General features: G+C 45.1%; 1 protein-coding gene across 2 annotated transcripts in view; it reads left to right on the top strand.

Annotated features, from left to right (window-relative positions):
- LOC138528683 (E3 ubiquitin-protein ligase TRIM39-like) overlaps positions 1-20,591 on the top strand; it is a 229,234-nt gene that overhangs the window by 80,706 nt on the left and 127,937 nt on the right. For both annotated transcript variants that reach the window (XM_069640541.1, XM_069640540.1), the window contains exon 4: positions 9,257-9,487. In XM_069640541.1, coding sequence (XP_069496642.1) covers positions 9,257-9,487 — 231 coding nt within the window. The remainder of the gene's footprint in view (positions 1-9,256; positions 9,488-20,591) is intronic.

Below are 20,591 nucleotides of genomic sequence, written 5' to 3'. Positions count from 1 at the left end.
AGAAAGAAGAGGACCAGCCACACCTAATGTGGTCTTCTCGTGAGAGTGGAGGAACACCAAGGAATGGCGGATTCAGTGTTAGGCTTTGCGTTCCCTTAAATGTCAGTCTTACTGTTGAGTGTGATGAACAATGCATTCCTGATGAGGCACAGAGCACATCTCTGCCTCCTTGACTGAGTATGTATGAATATTTATATGCAAGATTTTGTGCTATTTCCCACCACCCTTTGTGGATAATCGTCGGCACCTAGAATTTAAAACCTGCAGAAGCTGGTCACCGATGTATCCAATCACATTTAGCGGATATATAGTCTGGAGGTTACAAGCACAAGGAACCGCTGTATGTTGGAAATTATGTAGATGGCGGGTGGATTGATCAGGGTGGCCTGATGTGTTTTGTGTGATAATCCAAGTGGTGGATGATATGATCAATGCTGTCATTGCAGAAGAGTTCAGTGCAGCCAAGAAGGCTCCTATCCAGAATCCCAGGATTTAGATGTGGGTGAAGGGGAGTTCATAAGCAATGAGTCTTCTGGGGTTCTCGATTAGTTCCTGAGGAAGGAAGGCTGCCCTGATAAGCTCACGAAGCTGAGCGAGAGAGGGAAAGTTGGAAGTTGTGTTTGATGGGGCCCGCGGAGGAGAATCTTTGTTTTCCATGGATAAGCTGGTTGTCTCTCAATCTTTGATGGAATTCACATTAAGACGAGGTTCTGATGAGAGACCGAGCAAGTGCTGGTGAGCCAATGGAATCTTCCAGAAGAAGGCTTGGCCATGGTTGTGATGCAAGCGCAGAGGAAGGCCAAAGGCTGCAGCTCCTGCATGGCCCAGCACTTCAAATGTGTTATTTCAGTTTAATCCATTTCATATACTTGTATACAAAGTTTCTCTGTCTTGTCATGGTGGTCAATCTCGCCATTTTAAGCAAGCTGCAGTTTGGTGACTTCAATTAGCGAAAGAACGTATCTGACTTTCTGTCCAGAAGACAGAATGTTAAGCAGGATCGTGTAGTGAACATGGGGCCAGGAATGGGGAAGTTTCCCAGCACCTGTGGCCCAGATAAAGTTCTCCCCGTCATCAGGGAGAGCAGATTCGGTAATGTTCCAGGTTCTACAGATTCCCAACCAGCATTTAAGCAGATGATGTATTCATTGCAGTGATGCATGCAAGCTATTACTGTTTTACAGGGAGTTTAGCAAAAGTCACACGTTTGGTGGTGGACTCATAATTTGTCAGGTCTGAACTTTCTTAAAATGACATTTTAAGAGGGATTATGTAGTTATTCAGACCATAGACGTGCCTTATGAGAATCTGTCTAGCTATGCACAGCTTCTCTACATGGGACAACAACAATGTAGTGTGCTTCCAGGAGCACAGCAAGGGCAGCGGTCAATATATGGCTACCCTCTACCCATGATTGACTGAATAAATGGGATGAAATGCAGCTCAGAAAGCTTAGCCATTTCAACATTAGTGTTTTCATGGTAACCATGAGTCAGGGTTCTGAAAACTTTGGCTCTGCAGATGTTTTGGACTACAGCACCCATCGCCTCTAGCCAGCATATCCGATGGTGAAGCGTCTTGGGAAGTGTTGTCTACAAATCTAGTGAGCCATAGGTTGCAGACCCCTGCCCTACATGTTGGAGTTTTGTGGTGTGAGTAGTCATGCCTGGTTTACAATGAATCTTGCAGGAGTCCTTGATATTAATTGCAGTCTGTTTTCACTGCCTCGTTCTTACCCTGGACTCTGTTTCCCAAAAGGCAGCAATACCAATAGGACTTCTGAACCACCTTGGGTCACATGTCTACTTCCCTTACGTTTTGTGTACTATACACATCTACTTCCCTCAAGTCATTCCATATGATTAACCCCACTTCCTTTCTTTTGTTTATAGAAGATTGACACCATATTCCTTTAAGTCACATAAATACGATTCACAGAACATCCCTTAGCTTGTGTCCCAACGCGTGTATGTAAAATTAGCCTGCATGTCCTGTAGGTCATGTTTAGAAGGGTTCACCTATGTCCCTTAGTCCATCCTGTGTCATTAGCCCCATGTCTGTCACATAGTGATTGACTTGCACGCATTCAATCTGGTATTGGAATAATTGACCTAAAACATTTTTTCAAATGTTTGTTACCCTTTCTTTGGTCAAATATAATTCCTATATATATATATATATATATATATATATATATATATATATATATATATATATATATATATATATATATATATATATATATATATATATATATATATATATATATGAAAAGTTGCAACTGTGCCTGCACTTATTTGCGCCAAGATAAATCACTGGTGTATTTCCTGTTGCTATGAATGACAAATCCAAAAGTTCTGTTGTATTTGATAAAGTTTTTTATTTTGAATTTTCAGCCCCTCTTGGATGACACGTGTTTCGGCGTACAACCTGCGCCTTTTTCAAATCCGGGCTAGTTTCATTAATCAAGACCATGAAAAAAATATAAAAACACAACATTCAGAAACTTTTAAATGAAAACCATGTCAATTTCAAAAACAAAAAAGAAAAGAAAAATCTTGTCAGTGTTTAGTCCCATACCATATATTATTCAAAAACCACATTACACCTCGTGCATTCTAAGGAACCAGACTCTTATAAAAATAGATATATGTGCGCCATTGTAACGGAACAAAGGTGGAAGGGAGGGAGGTTGGGAAACTCCTGCTAATTGTATTTCATCGTATTCAAAGTGCTGTTTACGGTATCATTGCTGTCACTAAATGTGATTGCCTACTTTATTACTGCCAGTGGGTTACATGTAAATCATCTCTTACCCTTTAATGTGTCATTACGGTTTACACAAAGAATAATGTTCTTGTTGTAAATGAAGCACTTTTAGTCTTGGGCTCAATCCCACCTGTGAAAACAAGCAAGTGTAAAAGTCAAATTACTTGTTTACATTTTGCAGCGTGTAGCGTGCATACTACTATAACACATGATATATGCAATTATAAACAGCAATTGTTCACAGTTGCTAGCTTCTGTTTAACCAGGCGCGGTACTACCTGGGTGCTGACATAACAATTTTAGAATGCATAATGTTGGTAAACACATGCTAAAAAACGTTATGTTTGGGACTAAGTCCCATCATTTGCAAATTCATTTCAGTTTACTGATAAGAGGTTCTGTTCAGCACAATATAAAACGTGTAAGTATCTTGAAAGGTGGGCTTCCCTCCCATTCCCAGGGCTTACCTGAAAATTCTGATGCTCGCGCTACAAGCGTCGGGTTTCCTCTCACTTGGGGCTTTCTGGTTGTTATTAAAACCCCTAGGGACCTAAGTCCTTCTTCACTTGCTGCTGTTTTGGAAACGTGGCGGCCATGTTTTGGGATGAATTAACATGTTCCTCTGTAACTTAGGTTAGTATTGCCCCTTTCCAATCCCAGTCATAGATCACCAGTCGATTTTAGTTGGTAGAAAGACTATTAAAATTTCAATGTGAGTAAATGTTTGCCATCATAGGTAATTACTAAACCCAAATATTGCTAAAATATTGTGCAGTTAGCAAAGCGTTTTTTATAAAAGTAAATTTCGAGTGCAATGCCTCAAAAGTAAGTAGTTGTGACTGTTTGTACCAGAGTGTGAAGGATTGTGGTTAGGGTAGTCATTTTACATTTTATTTCTATTTTAGAAAATCCTCACCTGAATATATCCTAGTTCTGACTGGACTAGAGGGCACTTAGAGAATAGGTTCAGAAAAAAGGGGTGGGTGGGTTATAGTTAGTGTAGTTTTAGCATCCTATTGCTCTGCCTGTGTTAGTATTGGTAGTCCATATCCCCCGATTGCCACATTGTGAGGGAGTGAGGGATTCTGGTTAATGTAGTCCTTATGCCAGATTTTTTTTACATTTTTTAAATTTTTTAAAGTTTATTTATTTTGGGAATTTCTATTTCGTACACAAATTTCGTTATGGGCTTGTGTTATTCCTCTTTCTAGTTATATATTCTGGTCTGATCTTATCCGGCACCACATTGGCCTACTCGTGCCAGTAGTGGTGATCCGTATCTCTGATGAATGGTGTTTATGTTCATTAAAAAAGTACAGTAGACACATTATGCATTCTCACTCATAGTGTAAGTGAGGATTGAAACATGTGACATGTATATCATAGGAAGTGAACCATCTCATTGTCCGAGTTCAGACCCTGTTCAACAGTTTTGAAATGACAGATCAGTCTGGCTTCTTCCTGCCGCAGACGTAATTCTTGGTCACCTCCACGTTTGCCCATTTTGATCTTCTTGAGGCCCACTAATTTGATGTCCTTTTTATAATGTAACTGATGGTGGTGTTGCCAGTGATGTGACAGTGGAAGGTTCTTGTCTTGGCTGCCAATTGTTGAAATGCGCTCTCTAATTCTTGTTCTTAATTCTCGAATGGTACTTCCAATGTAAACCAGATTGCAAACACATATCATAGCATAGATCACGTATTTTGATCTACAGTTTATCTGTTCTTTAATCCGAGTTTTCACTCCTTTCTTGTCTGTGAACATATTTGTGTTTGGTACTGCATAGTTGCACATGGTGCAAATGCCACACTTTATGAACCCCGACATAGGTTGCTGTAACCAGGTTGTTGGTCGCGTCTCTTCTTTTTCTGGCAACAGTGATGGGCTTAGGATCATTTTCAAAGTTTTAGCTTTTCTATATACTATCATGGGATGGTCCTGGATACATTTGCCCACGTGTGGGTCTAGCTTCAGTAAATACCAATTTCTTTTAAGGACTCTCTTAATTTCTTTATTATTTGCGCAGTACGTAGTGATGAATTGAATCGTATTGTCTAGTTGTGTTTCCTTGATTCTTTGAGTCAATGTTGATGGTCTCATCATGTTTAGAGCTTTTTTCCTTGCAGTTTTAATTGCCTTTTGAGGCTACCCTCTAGCTGAAACGATTTGACAACAGGTTGCATTCTTTCTCAAATGTTGATAAATCCGTACAGTTCCGTTTTGCACGAATACATTCTCCTTTTGGAATGTTTCGGATGACTGGTTGGTGATGGCAACTTGTTGCGAATAGTGTAGTTTACTTCTGTTTTTTCCCTGAAGGTTTTTGTATGTAATCGTTTGGAGGATACAAAAATGTTTAAATCCAGGAAGTCAATTTCAAAGTTGCTGTTTTGGCCGGTAAATTCCAAACCAAATTGGTTTACATTTACTTGACGTAAAAATGATTCAAGTTCATCTGGTGTTCCATTCCAAATAATTCATACATCATCTATGTATCTTGACCATTTTATTATCTTATCCTTGTATTCTTGAAACTGGTAGATAAACAAATCTTCAGACATCCCCATTACTAGATTAGCTAGGGCTGGGGCGTACTTCACGCCCATGGCAACCCCACGGATTTGTCGAAAAAATTGATTGTCAAAAGTAAAGATGTTGTTCTCCAAAGTGGCCATTAGCATTTCTTTAAGCATGCACGCATAGTTAAAGTGTGAGGCAGATTTGTCCTTGAAAGTGTAATCCATTGCTTCTAGTGCTAGTTGGTGCCCAATCCATGTGTAGAGTGCCTTGACGTCCCAGGTTGCTAGCAGGTAAGTCTCTTTCCAATGTATTTCCTCCAAAGTTTTTCTGACAGCAGTAGTGTCTTTCAGATACACCTTGATTTTACATACTTCTGGTCTTCTCACATTGTCAATATATTCTGCCATTGGTTCTGTTGCCCATCCAATGCCACTCACAATTGGCCTGCCTTCTGGGATGATATCAAAGGTCTTGTGTACTTTTGGGAGAAAGTATATAGTCGGAATTACTGGTTTGGTGACATAGAGATGTGATTTTTCTTCATCTGAAATGAATCCTTGTTGGTGCCATCCATCTATTTGACCTTTCAATTCTTGTAATATCCTCAAAGTTGGATTAGTTAAGTTTCTCATACCAGTTTGGTGTCTCTAGATGGTTGTTAGCCATCTTGATGTAGTCTTCACGGTTCATTATGATGATATTTCCACCCTTGTCTGCTTCCTTAATAACCAGATCTTTGTTCAGTTGTAGATTTAATATTGCTGTTCTTTCCTGATGGGTCAAGTTGTTGGGAAGCTTCCTACTTCTTTGTTTTGATTTTGTTGTCAATTGGTATAAATCATGTGTTACCGATTTGTAAAAGGCATCCACCATGTTGTCAGGGGACAGTTGTGGTAGGAATTTTGATTTGGGTTTGAGTTCCTTATTGGTTAAAGTTGCTGGTTGTATCTCTAGCTCCTGCATTGTTTGATGTATTGGATGGTCGTTAGCTTCCCGCAGGGATCTCAGTAGATGGATGTTGCCAAGTTCAATGGTTATGTCACTTTTGTTCCTTCTTTCTGGTGTTGGTTTCTGTTTGTCTACTTGCGTTGCAAAAAACTTTTTCAGTCTTAGTTTTCGAACAAATTTAAAGAGATCTATGTGTACGTCAATAGGTTCAAAAAAAGTCGGTGGGGCAAATGATAAACCTTTGTTAAGTAAGCTGATTTCATCTTTGGTTAAAGATTGGCTTGATCTATTCATCACTAGATCGTTTATTTCTTTGTTTTCGCTGCTTCTCGTGCTGCTGCTCGTGTTAGTCGCCGATAAGCATCTAGACCGTCTGGGTTTCTTAGATTCTCCTGATCCTCTCCTGCCTCTGCTCCGACTGTATTCTGTGAGGTGTCTGGTTCCTTGTTCATCTGAAAACGGACCTGTTTAGTCAGAATATTTCTATTTCCCCTTTTAAAGCGTCTGTTGGCAATCGGGGGATATGGACTACCAATACTAACACAGGCAGAGCAATAGGATGCTAAAACTACACTAACTATAAACCCCCCCTCCCCCCTTTTTTCTGAACCTATTCTCTAAGTGCCCTCTAGTCCTTTCAGAACTAGGATATATTCAGGTGAGGATTTTCTAAAATAGACATAAAAGGTGAAATGACTACCCTAACCACAATCCTTCACACTCTGGTACAAACAGTGACAACTGCTTACTTTTGAGGCATTGCACTCGAAATTTACTTTTATAAAAAACGTTTTGCTAACTGCACAATATTTTAGCAATATTTTGGGTTTAGCAATTACCTATGATGGCAAACATTTACTCACATTGAAATTTTAATAGTCTTTCTACCAACTAAAATCGACTGGTGATTTATGACTGGGATTGGAAAGGGGAAATACTAACCTAACATACAGAGGAACATGTTAATTCATCTCAAAACATGGCAGCCACGTTTCCAAAACAACGGCAAGTGAAGAAGGACTTAGGTCGTTAGGGGTTTTAATAACAACCAGAAAGCCCCAAGTGAGAGGAAACCCGACGCTTGTAGCGTGAGCATCAGAATTTTCAGGTAAGCCCTGGGAATGGGAGGGAAGCCCACCTTTCAAGATACTTACACGTTTTATATTGTGCTGAACAGAACCTCTTATCAGTAAACTGAAATGCATTTGCAAATAATGGGACATAGTCCCAAATATAACGTTTTTTAGCATGTGTTTACTAAAATTATGCATTCTAAAATTGTTATGTCAGCACCCAGGCAGTACCGCGCCTGGTTAAGCAGAAGCCAGCAACTGTGAACAATTGCTGTTTATAATTGCATATATCATGTGTTATAGTAGTATGCACGCTACACGCTGCAAAATTTAAACAAGTAATTTGACTTTTACACTTGCTTGTTTGCACAGGTGGGATTGAGCCCAAGACTAAAAGTGCTTCATTTACAACAAGAACATTATTCTTTGTGTGAACCGTAATGACACATTAAAGGGTAAGAGATGATTTACATGTAACCCACTGGCAGTAATAAAGTAGGCAATCACATTTAGTGACAGCAATGATACCGTAAACAGCACTTTGAATAAAATGAAATACAATTAGCAGGAGTTTCCTAACCTCCCTCCCTTCCACCTTTGTTCCGTTATAATGGCGCACATATATCTATTTTTATAAAAGTCTGGTTCCTTAGAATGCACAAGGTGTAATGTGGTTTTTGAATAATATATGGTATGGGACTAAACACTGACAAGATTTTTCTTTTCTTTTTTGTTTTTGAAATTGACATGGTTTTCATTTAAAAGTTTCTGAATGTTGTGTTTTTATATTTTTTTCATGGTCTTGATTAATGAAACTAGCCCGGATTTGAAAAAGGCGCAGGTTGTACGCCGAAACACGTGTCATCCAAGAGGGGCTGAAAATTCAAAATAAAAAACTTTATCAAATACAACAGAACTTTTGGATTTGTCATTCATAGCAAAAGGAAATACACCAGTAATTTATCTTGGCGCAAATAAGTGCAGGCACAGATGCAACTTTTCCTACAGTTTACAAACTGAGTAGAGGACCTTAGTGTCTCCGTAGTGACCTACACTCTTGCGACAAAGAACCAACCACAAAAGGCAAAAACCCTAAAAAGGCTAATAATCACCAAGCAACCCCGATTTGGTCGCGATGGTACAGGCCTATGATATCTCAAAAAAGTTCCTCAATGTTAGAAAACTATATATATATATATATATATATATATATATATATATATATATATATATATATATATATATATATATATATATATATATATATATATATATATATATATATATATATATATATATATATAGGGGTGGGTAAGGGTATAGATTAGGTTAGGTTGAGGGGAAGTGGAGGGGGGAATCGAGGGGGTCTCCCGATAGCATTTCAGACTGAAAAAAAGGTCTAATAAATTTGATCAAATGAGATTAGGTCAAATAGACCCAAACCTCCTTAGATTTGATATGATAAAATATATAGCCTGATTTATGGAATTTTGGGCAGATTTGCGCCTCTTTCTGCCCAAAAATCCCTGTTTGAAGTATGGGGATTTTCGGGCAGAAAGGCGTGCAAATCTGTGTTTTTCACGCAAATATTTCCTTGAATCAGGCTGATAATATGATAGGTTATTTATAACATGCTTAATACCCAGAGGTTTCTAAGCGAAGACCCGGAATCGAACCTGTGGTGCTCTGTGTCGTCTTGCTTCCAAGGCGAGCACATTGCCCCCTCACTGATGCTCTGTCTTGCTGACTTTTTTTTATAACCAAGATATGTGTATTCATGATAAATACATTGTTGGTCTGCATTTTGTTGGCTGCTGGGTATGTTTTTTAATGTGTTATGAAAACTCCATTGTTAATTTAAATCCAAAACATCACTGTGGCATCCAGCCAGAAATGATGATGGTAATACGTTTACAATGTTCGCTGTCACTGTCTCATTGAAGGTGAAAGTTCAGCAACAGGGAGCGAGAATCCTGCGTGAGTTTGAGGAGCTGCAGCAGTTTCTCGAGGAGGAGAAACTGCGTTTTCTCACCAGACTGGAGACTGAAAGAGAGGAGATTCTACAGATGACCCTGGAAAAAGGGACCCAACTCGAGGAGAAGCGGACATCCATCATGATGCTGATTACAGAGATGGAGGACAAATGCCACCAACCGGATGTGGACATACAGAAGGTGAGGGATGGCAAATAGCCCTCCTCCTAGAATAGAACGAGTACAGTGAGTGGTGCATGTTAATACTGATTGCCCAGAGAATCCGATGGGGAAGGGTCCTACGTGAAGTAGCAGAAAGAACAAGGCTAAAGAGGCCCCTATGCATCACAACTGACTTGGGCTCAGTGAGCTGTGATAGTTCTGCCTTCTTATCTTTACTGACCTCATAACACTTAAATTATTCTACATAATGCTGATGGCAACTTACATTAAGCATCATTTAAAATACCTTTGCACCCTGATTCAAATTCTGTGCCCAGCTATCAGGCCACCAATCAGCTTTCCACCTTCCTACAGTGGTCTTCTGAATCCACAGCATTTGCTAGACTAGGAGCACGCATCCAAGACATGGGAGGGGGGCCACTTAGGTCTTGTTTGCCACAAAGTTTGGAGAATACCCTCAGGTTTCTCACAATATGCCTAAGTAGACCTCCAGAATCCCTTAGTCAGGTGGCCACGGAAGGGTTGGCACTCTTAGATTCCTGTTTATTCCAACAGTATAACTCCCTAAAACAACCACCAACGCTCCAGTCAGTGTACAGGGAAGAAAATCAGCCGTGCAGAAGCCGAATCCGGAGACCCTGAGCGCCTAGATCCTGCTTTGCGGCGTTCCCGGATGGCTGGGGTGTCTTGAAGGCCACGAGAGAGCTTCGGCGGCCGTCGCGCAGCCCATACGAGCCCGCGCTGAAAGCGGGGGAATGGAGCGGTCCGTCGCCCGGGATGCTGGTGCTAAAGGGGCACCTCGGCTCTATCCCCACAGCAACAGCAGAAGCCGGGTCCACCAGGCCCCCCCGCCCAGCATAAAAGTTATTGTCGACCTCTGGGGATTAGGGTGTGGGCCCGAAGGGGCTCGAGCGGTCCCGCACCATCCCGGCGGCCGAGAAGCAACATCCCTTGCAACTCCATGGTCCCCCGCCGGTGACCTACGCAGCTACATCCTGACGGCGTGGCGATGGCCGGGAGAAACCGGGCGAGGCCTCACCAGGTACGGCGCATGCTACGGGGGAGGCAGCTCGAGCGAGGAGCACTCAAAGCAAAGAGCCACACTGTTGCGGCTGCGCCCAACAATCCACACGGCGCTATCTAGCAAGAGGCCCCACTTTGGCAGCTCAGTGACACACCGCAGGGGCCATAGGTCTCCTAACCGAACCAACTATCCTGGGACCCGACTGGCTTGGTTGGCCAATAATCTACCATCCCCGGCGCCAACTAGAACGCATATGGCGGGCTCAGTGTCCGGCACAGGCCAACCCTACAGTCGAGCAAAACATCTTGCAAAACCCCCCACAGGGGCACAAGAAACCCCCGCCTCGGCCACCATACAAACCCTACAATCAGGCAACCAACGACGCTGCCCATCCGTACCCGCAATGGGGAAAATCGACAAACAACAGCGCAAACTGAACTTCGAAGCCAGAACCTCGGCAAAAACCCCAAGACACAGCAACAAATCAGAGTCCCTGCCACGTATACTAAACTAAGAGAACGATGATACCCAGTCCCTTGACATCAGAGCACTGCTCCTGGAACTGAAATCTGGTACCAGTAACTTAGATAGTAAGCTGGACGGCCTTTCGTTCAAAGTCGATCAAGTCCAACACCTGCTAGACACCCACAATGAGCATTTAGATGAAGCAGAGCAACAGATCTCCACTTTGGACGATGCAGTATCATCTTTAAATAACAAGGTGTCGTCCCTCGAGGTCCAAATGAAAATAATCAATGCAAAAAATGAAGATCTCGAAGGACGCTCCAGAAGAAGCAACATACAGATAGTAGGAGTAAGAGAGAAACAACTGCAAGGCAAAATGGAAGACAACGTTGAAGAAATGTGCAAATCCCTCTTCGGTCCGGAAACTCTCTTGCCTCTATTCGTCATCGAAAGAGCCCACAGAATACCAACGCTAAGACCCACTCCCGGAGCCCCCACACGTCCAATGATTGCAAAATTACTCAATTACAAGGACAGAGATGCGATACTCAGAATGGCCAGAGAGAAAGGCGAGCTGCAGCACGACGGCGATATCATCCACTTTTATCCGGACCTCTCCCCAGTCATCCAGGTACAAAGGAGGTCTTTCACAAACATTAAACAGAGACTCCGCATGAACCAGATACTATACTCGATGCAGTTCCCAGCCCGACTGAGAATACAACACCAGGGAAGAACCCAGTTTTTCCAAACACCCGAAGAGGCAAATATGTACCTGGACCGGGCGGGCTGTCGACCACCAGAGAATAACCAGGCACAAGCTCAAAGAGAAAGGGCCCAGAGGAATCTACCATAGATGGACTGAAGCAAAAGAAAGCGGTGCACTGCGACAATCAATGCTGCCGGAACACGAAATAGAGGGTAAAACACCCTCAAGGCCGCGTGACTTGGGAAGATCCATGCGCCCCTAGCACAGCAATGTGCAAGTTTTCGAATTACAAGTTAAAAAAAGGGGGATCCACGACGAGCCAGTTGGGGGTTGCTCACGAGAAATGGGATGGAAAATCACACAAATTGGGAGTTAACAAGTTGTACAGCACCCAGGACACCACATATGCTCCATTCAGGAGAAGATCACACCACAAACAAAATCAACCCGACAGGGCCCACCACCCCCGCCCGTTAGTAGCTAAATGCCATGATCCGCACGAGCAAAGAATTAAAAACATGGCGCCTTCACCGTAGCTACATGGAACATTAAAGGTGGGAATCAACCAGCGAAAGTGAGGAAGATGACTCAATACGTACGCCGGCACAAAATCGACATAGCGTTCATCCAAGAAACACATCTACGTCCAACGTCCGAACACCCCTGGGCCAAATACTGGGGATGTCACCGCTACTTTGCCTCTTTCTCGTTTTATGCCAGGGGAGTGGACATAATAATCAACAAGGCAATCAATTTCAAACTAGTCACTCAAAAAAAGGACACAGAAGGCAGGTCGCTCATGATACAAGGAATGATTGACGGAGAAGAAATCACCTTAGTGAATTCATATGGCCCGAACACCGACGGTCCGAATAACTTCGACTGGGTAATGACCCAACTGACCACGGTCAGTCGGTCCATGATCATATGGGGTGGCAAACTAAACACAACCCTGGACCCAGCTAAAGATGAATCGCATAACCTAACAGCGACCCCATCCAAGGCGTCCCTACAAATCACTGAAATCTGCAAAGCCTACGACCTCATTGATATTTGGAGACACCAGAACCCAAACACCAGCGACTTCACCTTCCACTCCTGGGTTCACAGAACCAGTTCGAGAATAGACTATCTCCTTGTGTCCTGCCATAGCCGCCTACAATGGGACGACTGCCGCATCCTACCGAGAACCCTGTCAGACCACTCCATGATGTCTCTAGTTTGCAACACCACACAAGCAACCAAACCTCAACCTCATTGGAGATTCAAGCCACGAGCGCTGCAAGACAGTCTTTGCGGAAGAACTCTGAAGTGAACTAGAACATTTCCTCCACTCCAACCTAGGAACAGTGCCCTCAGCCGGGACTCTGTGGGAGACTCTAAAATGTTTCACCAGAGGGGTCTGCATGACGAATGAATGCGGAATATTAAAACTATTGCAAAGGGAGTTGAACACCAGTGAAACAAAACTCAAAGACCTTGAAGGCGCTCTCCTGATAAACAATACTCCACAATCGCTAGCAGCTATCAAGAAAGAATTAGAAGTGTTCAGAGACGCAGCTGAAAGGGAAATAAAATTTCTAGGCAGACACCGCAAATTTCGGCAATACGGTGAGTGGCAGCAACCCAGAGCTCTCCTTAAGAGGCTCATAGCTGCCGATAGAAAACCCACAGCGATTGATTCGGTGAGAGAACCGACAATTGACATTGTTGAACATTTTCGCAGATTCTACCAGGACCTATACGACTCGAGTTACTCCACCGACCAAACAGAGCTGACACGATACCTAGATGAAATAGAACTTTACTGGGTCGACTCAGAGCTCAGCGAACCATTAAACACCCCCATTACCATTGAGGAGATCCTCGAAGTCATCAAGGAGGAATTACCCAATTCTAAAGCACCAGGTCCAGATGGCCTGACTGGCGAATTCTATAAACACTTTTCAGACCTCCTTTCCCCGCTACTCCTCGAGGTCTATGACGAGGCCCTGATCAATGACCAGCTACCCCGACATTATACAGGGCCAACATAAGCTCAGCAAAGATCCAATGGAATGCGGCTCATACAGGCCAATCTCACTAATACATTTGGATAACAAAATCTTTGCAAAAGTCCTAACCAGGAGGCTGATGCCCCTCATGCCCGCCATGGTGCTGGCTGACCAGGCGGGCTTCGTCCCTGGGAGGAACACATCATACGGGATAAGAAGGATGTTCGGAGCAATGGATTCCTTAGAACCGGACTGTCAGGCCGTGGCAGTACTATTAGATGCCGAGAAGGCTTTCGACTTGGTCTAATGGCCCTTTCTGTTCACAGTTCTGGAAAGGATGGGGCTGGGTAAGTGTTTTTTGCAAATGATCTCCCTACTCTACAAAAAAACAATCTCGAACATCACGTTAGGCGGCCACTGCTCTGCCGATGTCCACTTGAGAAGAGGAACAAGACAGGGATGTCCACTCTCAGCACTTCTGTTCGCTTTAGTAATGGAGCCCCTAGCTTCCGACATGCGTATGCGACACCTTCACAGAGGCCTCTTTTTCGGCCCACACAAGATGGGCATCTCACTTTACGCAGACGACATAGCCCTGTTTCTACAGAACGCAGATGAAAACCTAAACCCAGCAATGAGAGCAGTAATACTGTTTGGTCGCCTCTCAAGGCTGAAAATCAATGACAGCAAATCGGTCATCTTCCCACTCACCGCCGCCACCACTGAATTTGCTGACGACTTTGGCTTCCAGTTGCAACACACACATGTAAGGTATCTCGGCATCTACATGTCCCGTCTGAGAGAGGAGATCATTCATGACAATTACGAAACCACCATAGACATCCTCCAAGCCAAGATCGAGAGGTGGAAGTCCCTACCACTCAACCTCTGGGGCAGGGTATCAATTGTAAAGATGATCATTTTACCAAAACTTCTGTACCTCTTCTCAAACATCCCTCTGCTACTCACACAGAAACTTATTCAACGCATAAAGAGTATGGTCCTTGATCTCGTCTGGGCCGGCAAGGTAGCAAGGGTTGCCTGCTTCACACTAACCCTACCGACACGGCAAGGTGGACTGGCCCTCCCAGACCTAGAACGCTACTATTGGGCAGCCCAGGCCCAATACCTCAGCCAATGGTACGCAATGCAGTTCATAATACCACATGTCCAGATAGAGAGAGCACTGGCAACGCCGCACCTCCTCCGATCCATAATCTTTGGGCAGTTCCCAGTCACTCAATCCGGAATGAATCCAGTCGCCACCACATATTCAATCTGGAGGAAAATGGCCAAGGATAACGACATCTCGGTCAGATACTCCCCTCTTCTGCCAGTTAAGCACATTCCTGGAATCCCCATCACAACCGAAAGTCTTCCTGCTCTGGACAGAAAAGCTGCAGGTGCACCCCATGGACGACCTCTTTCCGGCAGGGACCTTCATGATGGCACAACAAGCTCGAGAAAGAGGAGGCAACAAAGCCCTCGACATGTTCATATACTACAGACTACGACACTCGCTCCAGTCAGTAATCCAGAGTTTTCCTCAACAACCACCAATCTGGCCACTACTCCACTTCGCAATTCAAGCCCAGGGAGAAGGGCACCTGGTAACTAACATCTACAAAGGCCTATTCGACGAAGTGATCCCACCCGGAGCAAGACCCAAAAGGAGATGGGGGGGGAAAAACACTAGACAGCGCGATTCCAGATGAAGAATGGGCCTACATCCTAAAACTCACTCATAGAGTAGCGATCAATGCGAGATTCAAACTGATCCACTTCAACTTTCTCCACCAAACATACCACACACCAGCGAAACTGCATTCCCAAAGGGACTCCATCTCAGCAGAATGCAACCGATGTGGGGCAACCACAGCGGACTTCCTTCACCTGGCATGGTCTTGTCCCCCAGTAGCCACCTTCTGGAGTGCAGTACTCGAAAAAATCTCAGCAATAATCGAAACAGAGCTTGTCCCTGAGCCAAAAACAGTGCTACTAGGCCTGACTCAATCGCTACCGAGTTCAGTTAGAAGGCTGACAGATCTACTGCTGATCCTGGCGCGAAGGAGAATCGCCTACACATGGGGTAGAGCACCCCCTCCAAACTTACAGCACTGGCTGAAAGACGTAACTTTTTGTCAAGATGTAGAAACTGACTTTATCAAGGCTATGCCATTACACGCACGCCCTCCGGACATATGGGGGCCGTACATCACATACCTGCTTTCAACGACCGACGCTGCTGACTCACAACAATCGGAACCAACGCAGGACTCAAATACCAGCCCGACACACAACGTCGAAGCCGCAGCAGCGGCGCCACCTAGATGACAACCTTTGGCACAATGACTCTTTTCAACACAATGGGCGGGAGGGGGGTGGAGGGGAGGAGAGGGTGGGAAGGGTGCAGTTTTCACAGTACGACCGGTGCTCGGTCTCATGGTTTGTTTGTTTTGTTGGAAAAAACCAATAAAGAAAGTTTAAAAAAAAAGAATGACAAGCATGAACCCGACCGAGGGATGTCTGCAGTGAATTGATGGTCTGAGCCCGACGGAGGGAGGCTATCGTAACCAAGAGGAAAGCTAAGGAAAGTAAATCCTGCACTGTGATAAAGAAAAGGAATCTGTGTAACTAGGAAATGTGAACCCGGCTGAGGGATGCCTGCAAAACGGGGCGAAGTGTGCTACACCCGTGAACATTGTGTTAATGAGAGTGAACCCGGCTGAGGGATGTCTACAGTGAAAGATAAAGACATTGAGACTCATGAATACAACAGGTGACATTTTCTGAAACGAAGGCCCAAACGGAGGGAGGCTAACATTCGAGAAGGGTATGAGCCCAGAAAATGCTGACAGGACTGGAGCGAGTTGCACGCCGTTGCCTGCTTAGGATTACCATGTGCTAAGCCTCGGAATGTAGTCAATCACAGAAAATATTTTTTTTTTTGGCGCTGTAAAACAGGTAGAATTGGTGGATACATGTTTTCCCAAAATGAGCGTGAGCAAGCCTAAAACTGCATAGTGGATTAGAAATTATGTATTATATAGAACTCTTGCAGTTTCTGCTAAAATAACATTAAAAAATAGTACTTCAGGTGTGCATATACAATCTGAAACTACTTCTTGCCAGGAAGTTTAAACTTTAAACAGACGCATTGCACTGCAGACAATCGTGGATGTGGTCACCAGAAAACTGACACCCTAATACTGGCCACATAAACATGCACACACATACACACAGGAACGCATGTACAGACATGTACAGACCCTTACAGACACGCCTAAATATACACAAATGCCCTACACACACAACCATACACCCACAACCCCATGTACACACCACCATACACGCACACACCACCATACACACACACACCAACATACGCACATCGCCATACACACATACCCTGCAATGAAATGATTCAAGCGCCTAGTCCATCCTCAAACTGCTACAAAGCAAGAGTCATTGAAATCATAAAGGTAAAATAGGGCCAGTTAAGATATATACCTCCTTCGCCTTTTGGGACAACGTGGGCAGAGGGAAGGCTATACTCCTTAAGAGGGGCGTGGATATGATTCGGTAGCAACACAAACAGCAAAAGTACAAAATAAAGAGAGAGTCCAATCAAGGTTCTATAAAAAAAAATATATATACTTTAATGAAACACACCATCTGCAAAACTACTAAAAAGAAAAACCCTACAGAAAATGCACCCCTGTGGAAAGATCATATAATATGTACAGATAGAAAGATGTAGCCCTCTAGGCCATGAGTATGGGGTGTAATGCATGTAAAAACCACAAAGCTTGTAAAAAGGATATGTTGTGCAGAAAGGGATTACATGTGGCCTAACCAGTCTCTAGAGACCAATGGTGGACCAAGGGGATGTGAAGAATGCTACAGATCCCTCACTGAAACCCTGCATTAAGTCTTCTCCCAGGTGACCAAGTGAAGGCAGAAGCTTGCTGATCCCATCCATTGGGGTGTTGTACTGTGGCAGGATCACCTGGGAGCATGAAGCACAGTATGTTTCCTCTGACAGGAAAAGACTCCCCGATGAGCCTAAAGAGATAATGGCTTATTGTCATTTCAATGTCTCTGAACCTCATATTAGATCTAAGGTTGTTAACCCTAAGGTTATAAAATCTGAGCAAACTATACCAAAAGAAAGGTCCTTTTTGGTATCCCAAACTAGACACTTACCTCAATCCCAAGGGTACAATGTAAAGGAGTAGGGAAATGTATTCACTAAACCATTTTCCTCTGTACCCTATACTTCTCATAGCCACTCTTTTAAGAACTTTAAGGGAATTACATCTATCCTTGTAAGTAATTCAGAAGTTGAAAAATCTAACTTTATTGAAAGAAACTCCAACTCCGAGAATCCTAAGGGTACTGAGACGAGGAAGAGGGATGAAGAGGCATGCAGATGTAGTAGTCATGCAATAAATCCTAATAGCAGTTGGAGTAGTTTGGCAATTGAGGCTAATAGCCCACACCTGAAGATTATTACTAAACCTGGGAGGCATAAAAGGCCCCCACCAGGTACAGGCAGAAGGAAGGAGTGGAAGGAGCTGAAACGTGAGCAAGAGCACAGGCTATAGCAGTAGAATCAGACAGAAGTCATGAGGCTGGCAAACAAGGCAGAAGTGGGAGAGCAATAGGGATGCCGGAATGTGGAAACAGGAGATTTCATCTGCAAGTTCTGAGGGAGTCCTGGTCCCCCAAATCGGAACGTTCAGAGGCTGTGCAGCAGAAGAAGTGCAGGAGAGGCAGTTTTCCCGATTTGAGCCTGATTACTGTGGTCGGCAATCGGTGGATGTGCAGGAGACTAAGGCAAGAGGCAAGCTTAGGGTCTCGGGAACAAAAGTATCTCCCAACCTATGTGATGGGATTGGAGACACCTGGTAAGGAAAAGGGTGCGGTCCCCAGCGATCCTGAAACAGTAGAAGTTGTAGTGGAAGTCGGGAAAGCAGTGAAACCCACGAAGCAAGCGTTTAGAAAGCCGATAAGTTAAGCACAGCATTCTAACACTTTGCGCAAGCCTTGCCGGTAACAGTATCCAGCTCTTTGCTAACTCATGTATGGCTTTATGCGAGAAAAAGCTTTATGTTGTCTCTGAAATGTTGTGAACAATGGAAATGTAACACTTGTGTATACCGTGAAAGACCCATTACTCAGGTGAGAAGCCAGATTTGCAGAATTTGATTGTTTTCTTACTTAATTACGGAGAGGGAACACTATTCAAACCATTCCCATACCTAACCTTGACAATACCTGATTTGCAATTTATAAAGTCTGAAAACAACATCAGAAAGAGGTAGTGTGATCCACCAGGGGGTGCAGAGATATGCTAACGCATCTCAGCTCGTCTCCTCCAAAGGGCATCGTTTGTGGGACCTGAGCCCCCCCTGAGACTCCCGGAGTGAGGAGCCAACATCATCCCACCCTTCTGAGAGAGCTGGGCACCTTATGCCCAAATTTGAACCCCCGATGTGGAGCCGTCTTGGAGCTACGAGCCTTTGAGATTAGAGGGATAGAGGCCCTCCTTCCTGCGGCGCCGCGGCTCAGCACGAAACTACTGCGGGCCCGGGCTTGAGTGTGGCCTGTGGATCGGCTGGGCGGCCCCGGCTGGTGGCTCCCCCCTCGAACACGGCGGTATTGGCAGTGTGCATCCGTGGGCAGCTAAGGCTCCCCGGCACGTTTTGGGGAGCCGCGACGGATCTCCGGACTGCTGAGATTGGAGACCTGAGGAGGCGCCGTAGTGTCACTGCACAGTTGGAGGCCTTCCTGAGGCCTGAAGAACGGAGAGGAGGGCAGAGAGAGGGTGCCCCTGCTGGAGTGTGCAGCGCCCTGTGTGGTCGCGCGCCGAGAACGGGTGTACCGGGTGTCGGAGTCGGGAGCGCATGGGAGGCAGGCGGGGCCTCTCATCAGCCCGCACACGCAGAACACAGACTCCCTCCGGCTGTGTGACAACTCGGTGCCGACGAGGTAAGGAGGTGCCTGCGAGGCCTGAATGGCTCCTCGGGGGTTGCTGAAGTCACAGGAGGAGGCGGGAGTGCAGTTGGAGAGAGCCCACTGCACGTATTGACGCCCCGGAGGGGCTTTTGACAACAGGGTGTCCCCCAAGACTCGCTGGACCCAGGCAGTCAAAGCGAACGTACGGGGCCCAATTGGGAGAGGCCTGCACTGGCGGCCACATTGGGGTGCAGGCATAGGGGCCCTGGGACTAGTCCATCCGGCGCTCAGCCACTGGGCTAACAAGCATTTGACGGGAGGGGACGCCTCCGGGGGCCGGACCCGCCGCCGGTACTGTGACAAATTGGCGGGGGTCACCCAAGAGGACTGACGTGACGAGTCTCCATAAGTGCCCCGAGAGGCCTTGTCCATTGCTCCGGCAGGAGTGAAGACGCGCGGATTGGAGGGTGAAGGGTGAGGCGGGAGCCCTGTGGGGGAGAGACCTACACCTACGAGGGTGAGCTTTTCGGAGATTCGGACCACCCTCGCTGGGTCTCCGACCCTTGCCCCTTCTGTGAGATTGCCCCCGGCTCCTTGTGGTGCCGACTGGGATCTTGATAGCGGGACTCTTTGGGCACAAGCTTTCAGGGGTGGCCCCCACGGGGCAGGGATGCTCGAGGGGGGGGCCTATGAACTGGAAGGAGTCCCTACAGAAATTCCACCGCCCGCCCCCTGGCCCCCTGACAACCCCTGAGATGGCGGCCCAGACGCTGCAGGAATCTACTGACACCAGCACAATCACCAAGGGCATGGCGGCCCTCCTGGAGGAAATTGGAGGCTTTAGGGCGGATATTGCTCTGCGACTAGTCTCCTTGGATAAGAAAGTTGACAATATTGATGACAGGGTTCAGGCGCTAGAGAACAATACAGCTTCGAACGACATCTTTGAGACACAATTTGACATGCGCC

The sequence above is a fragment of the Ambystoma mexicanum genome, chromosome 7q (genome assembly GCF_040938575.1).
Source record: "Ambystoma mexicanum isolate Mex_15411 chromosome 7q, UKY_AmexF1_1, whole genome shotgun sequence".
In the NCBI taxonomy this organism is placed as follows: domain Eukaryota; kingdom Metazoa; phylum Chordata; class Amphibia; order Caudata; family Ambystomatidae; genus Ambystoma; species Ambystoma mexicanum.
This window is presented reverse-complemented; position numbering and strand designations above follow the sequence as displayed.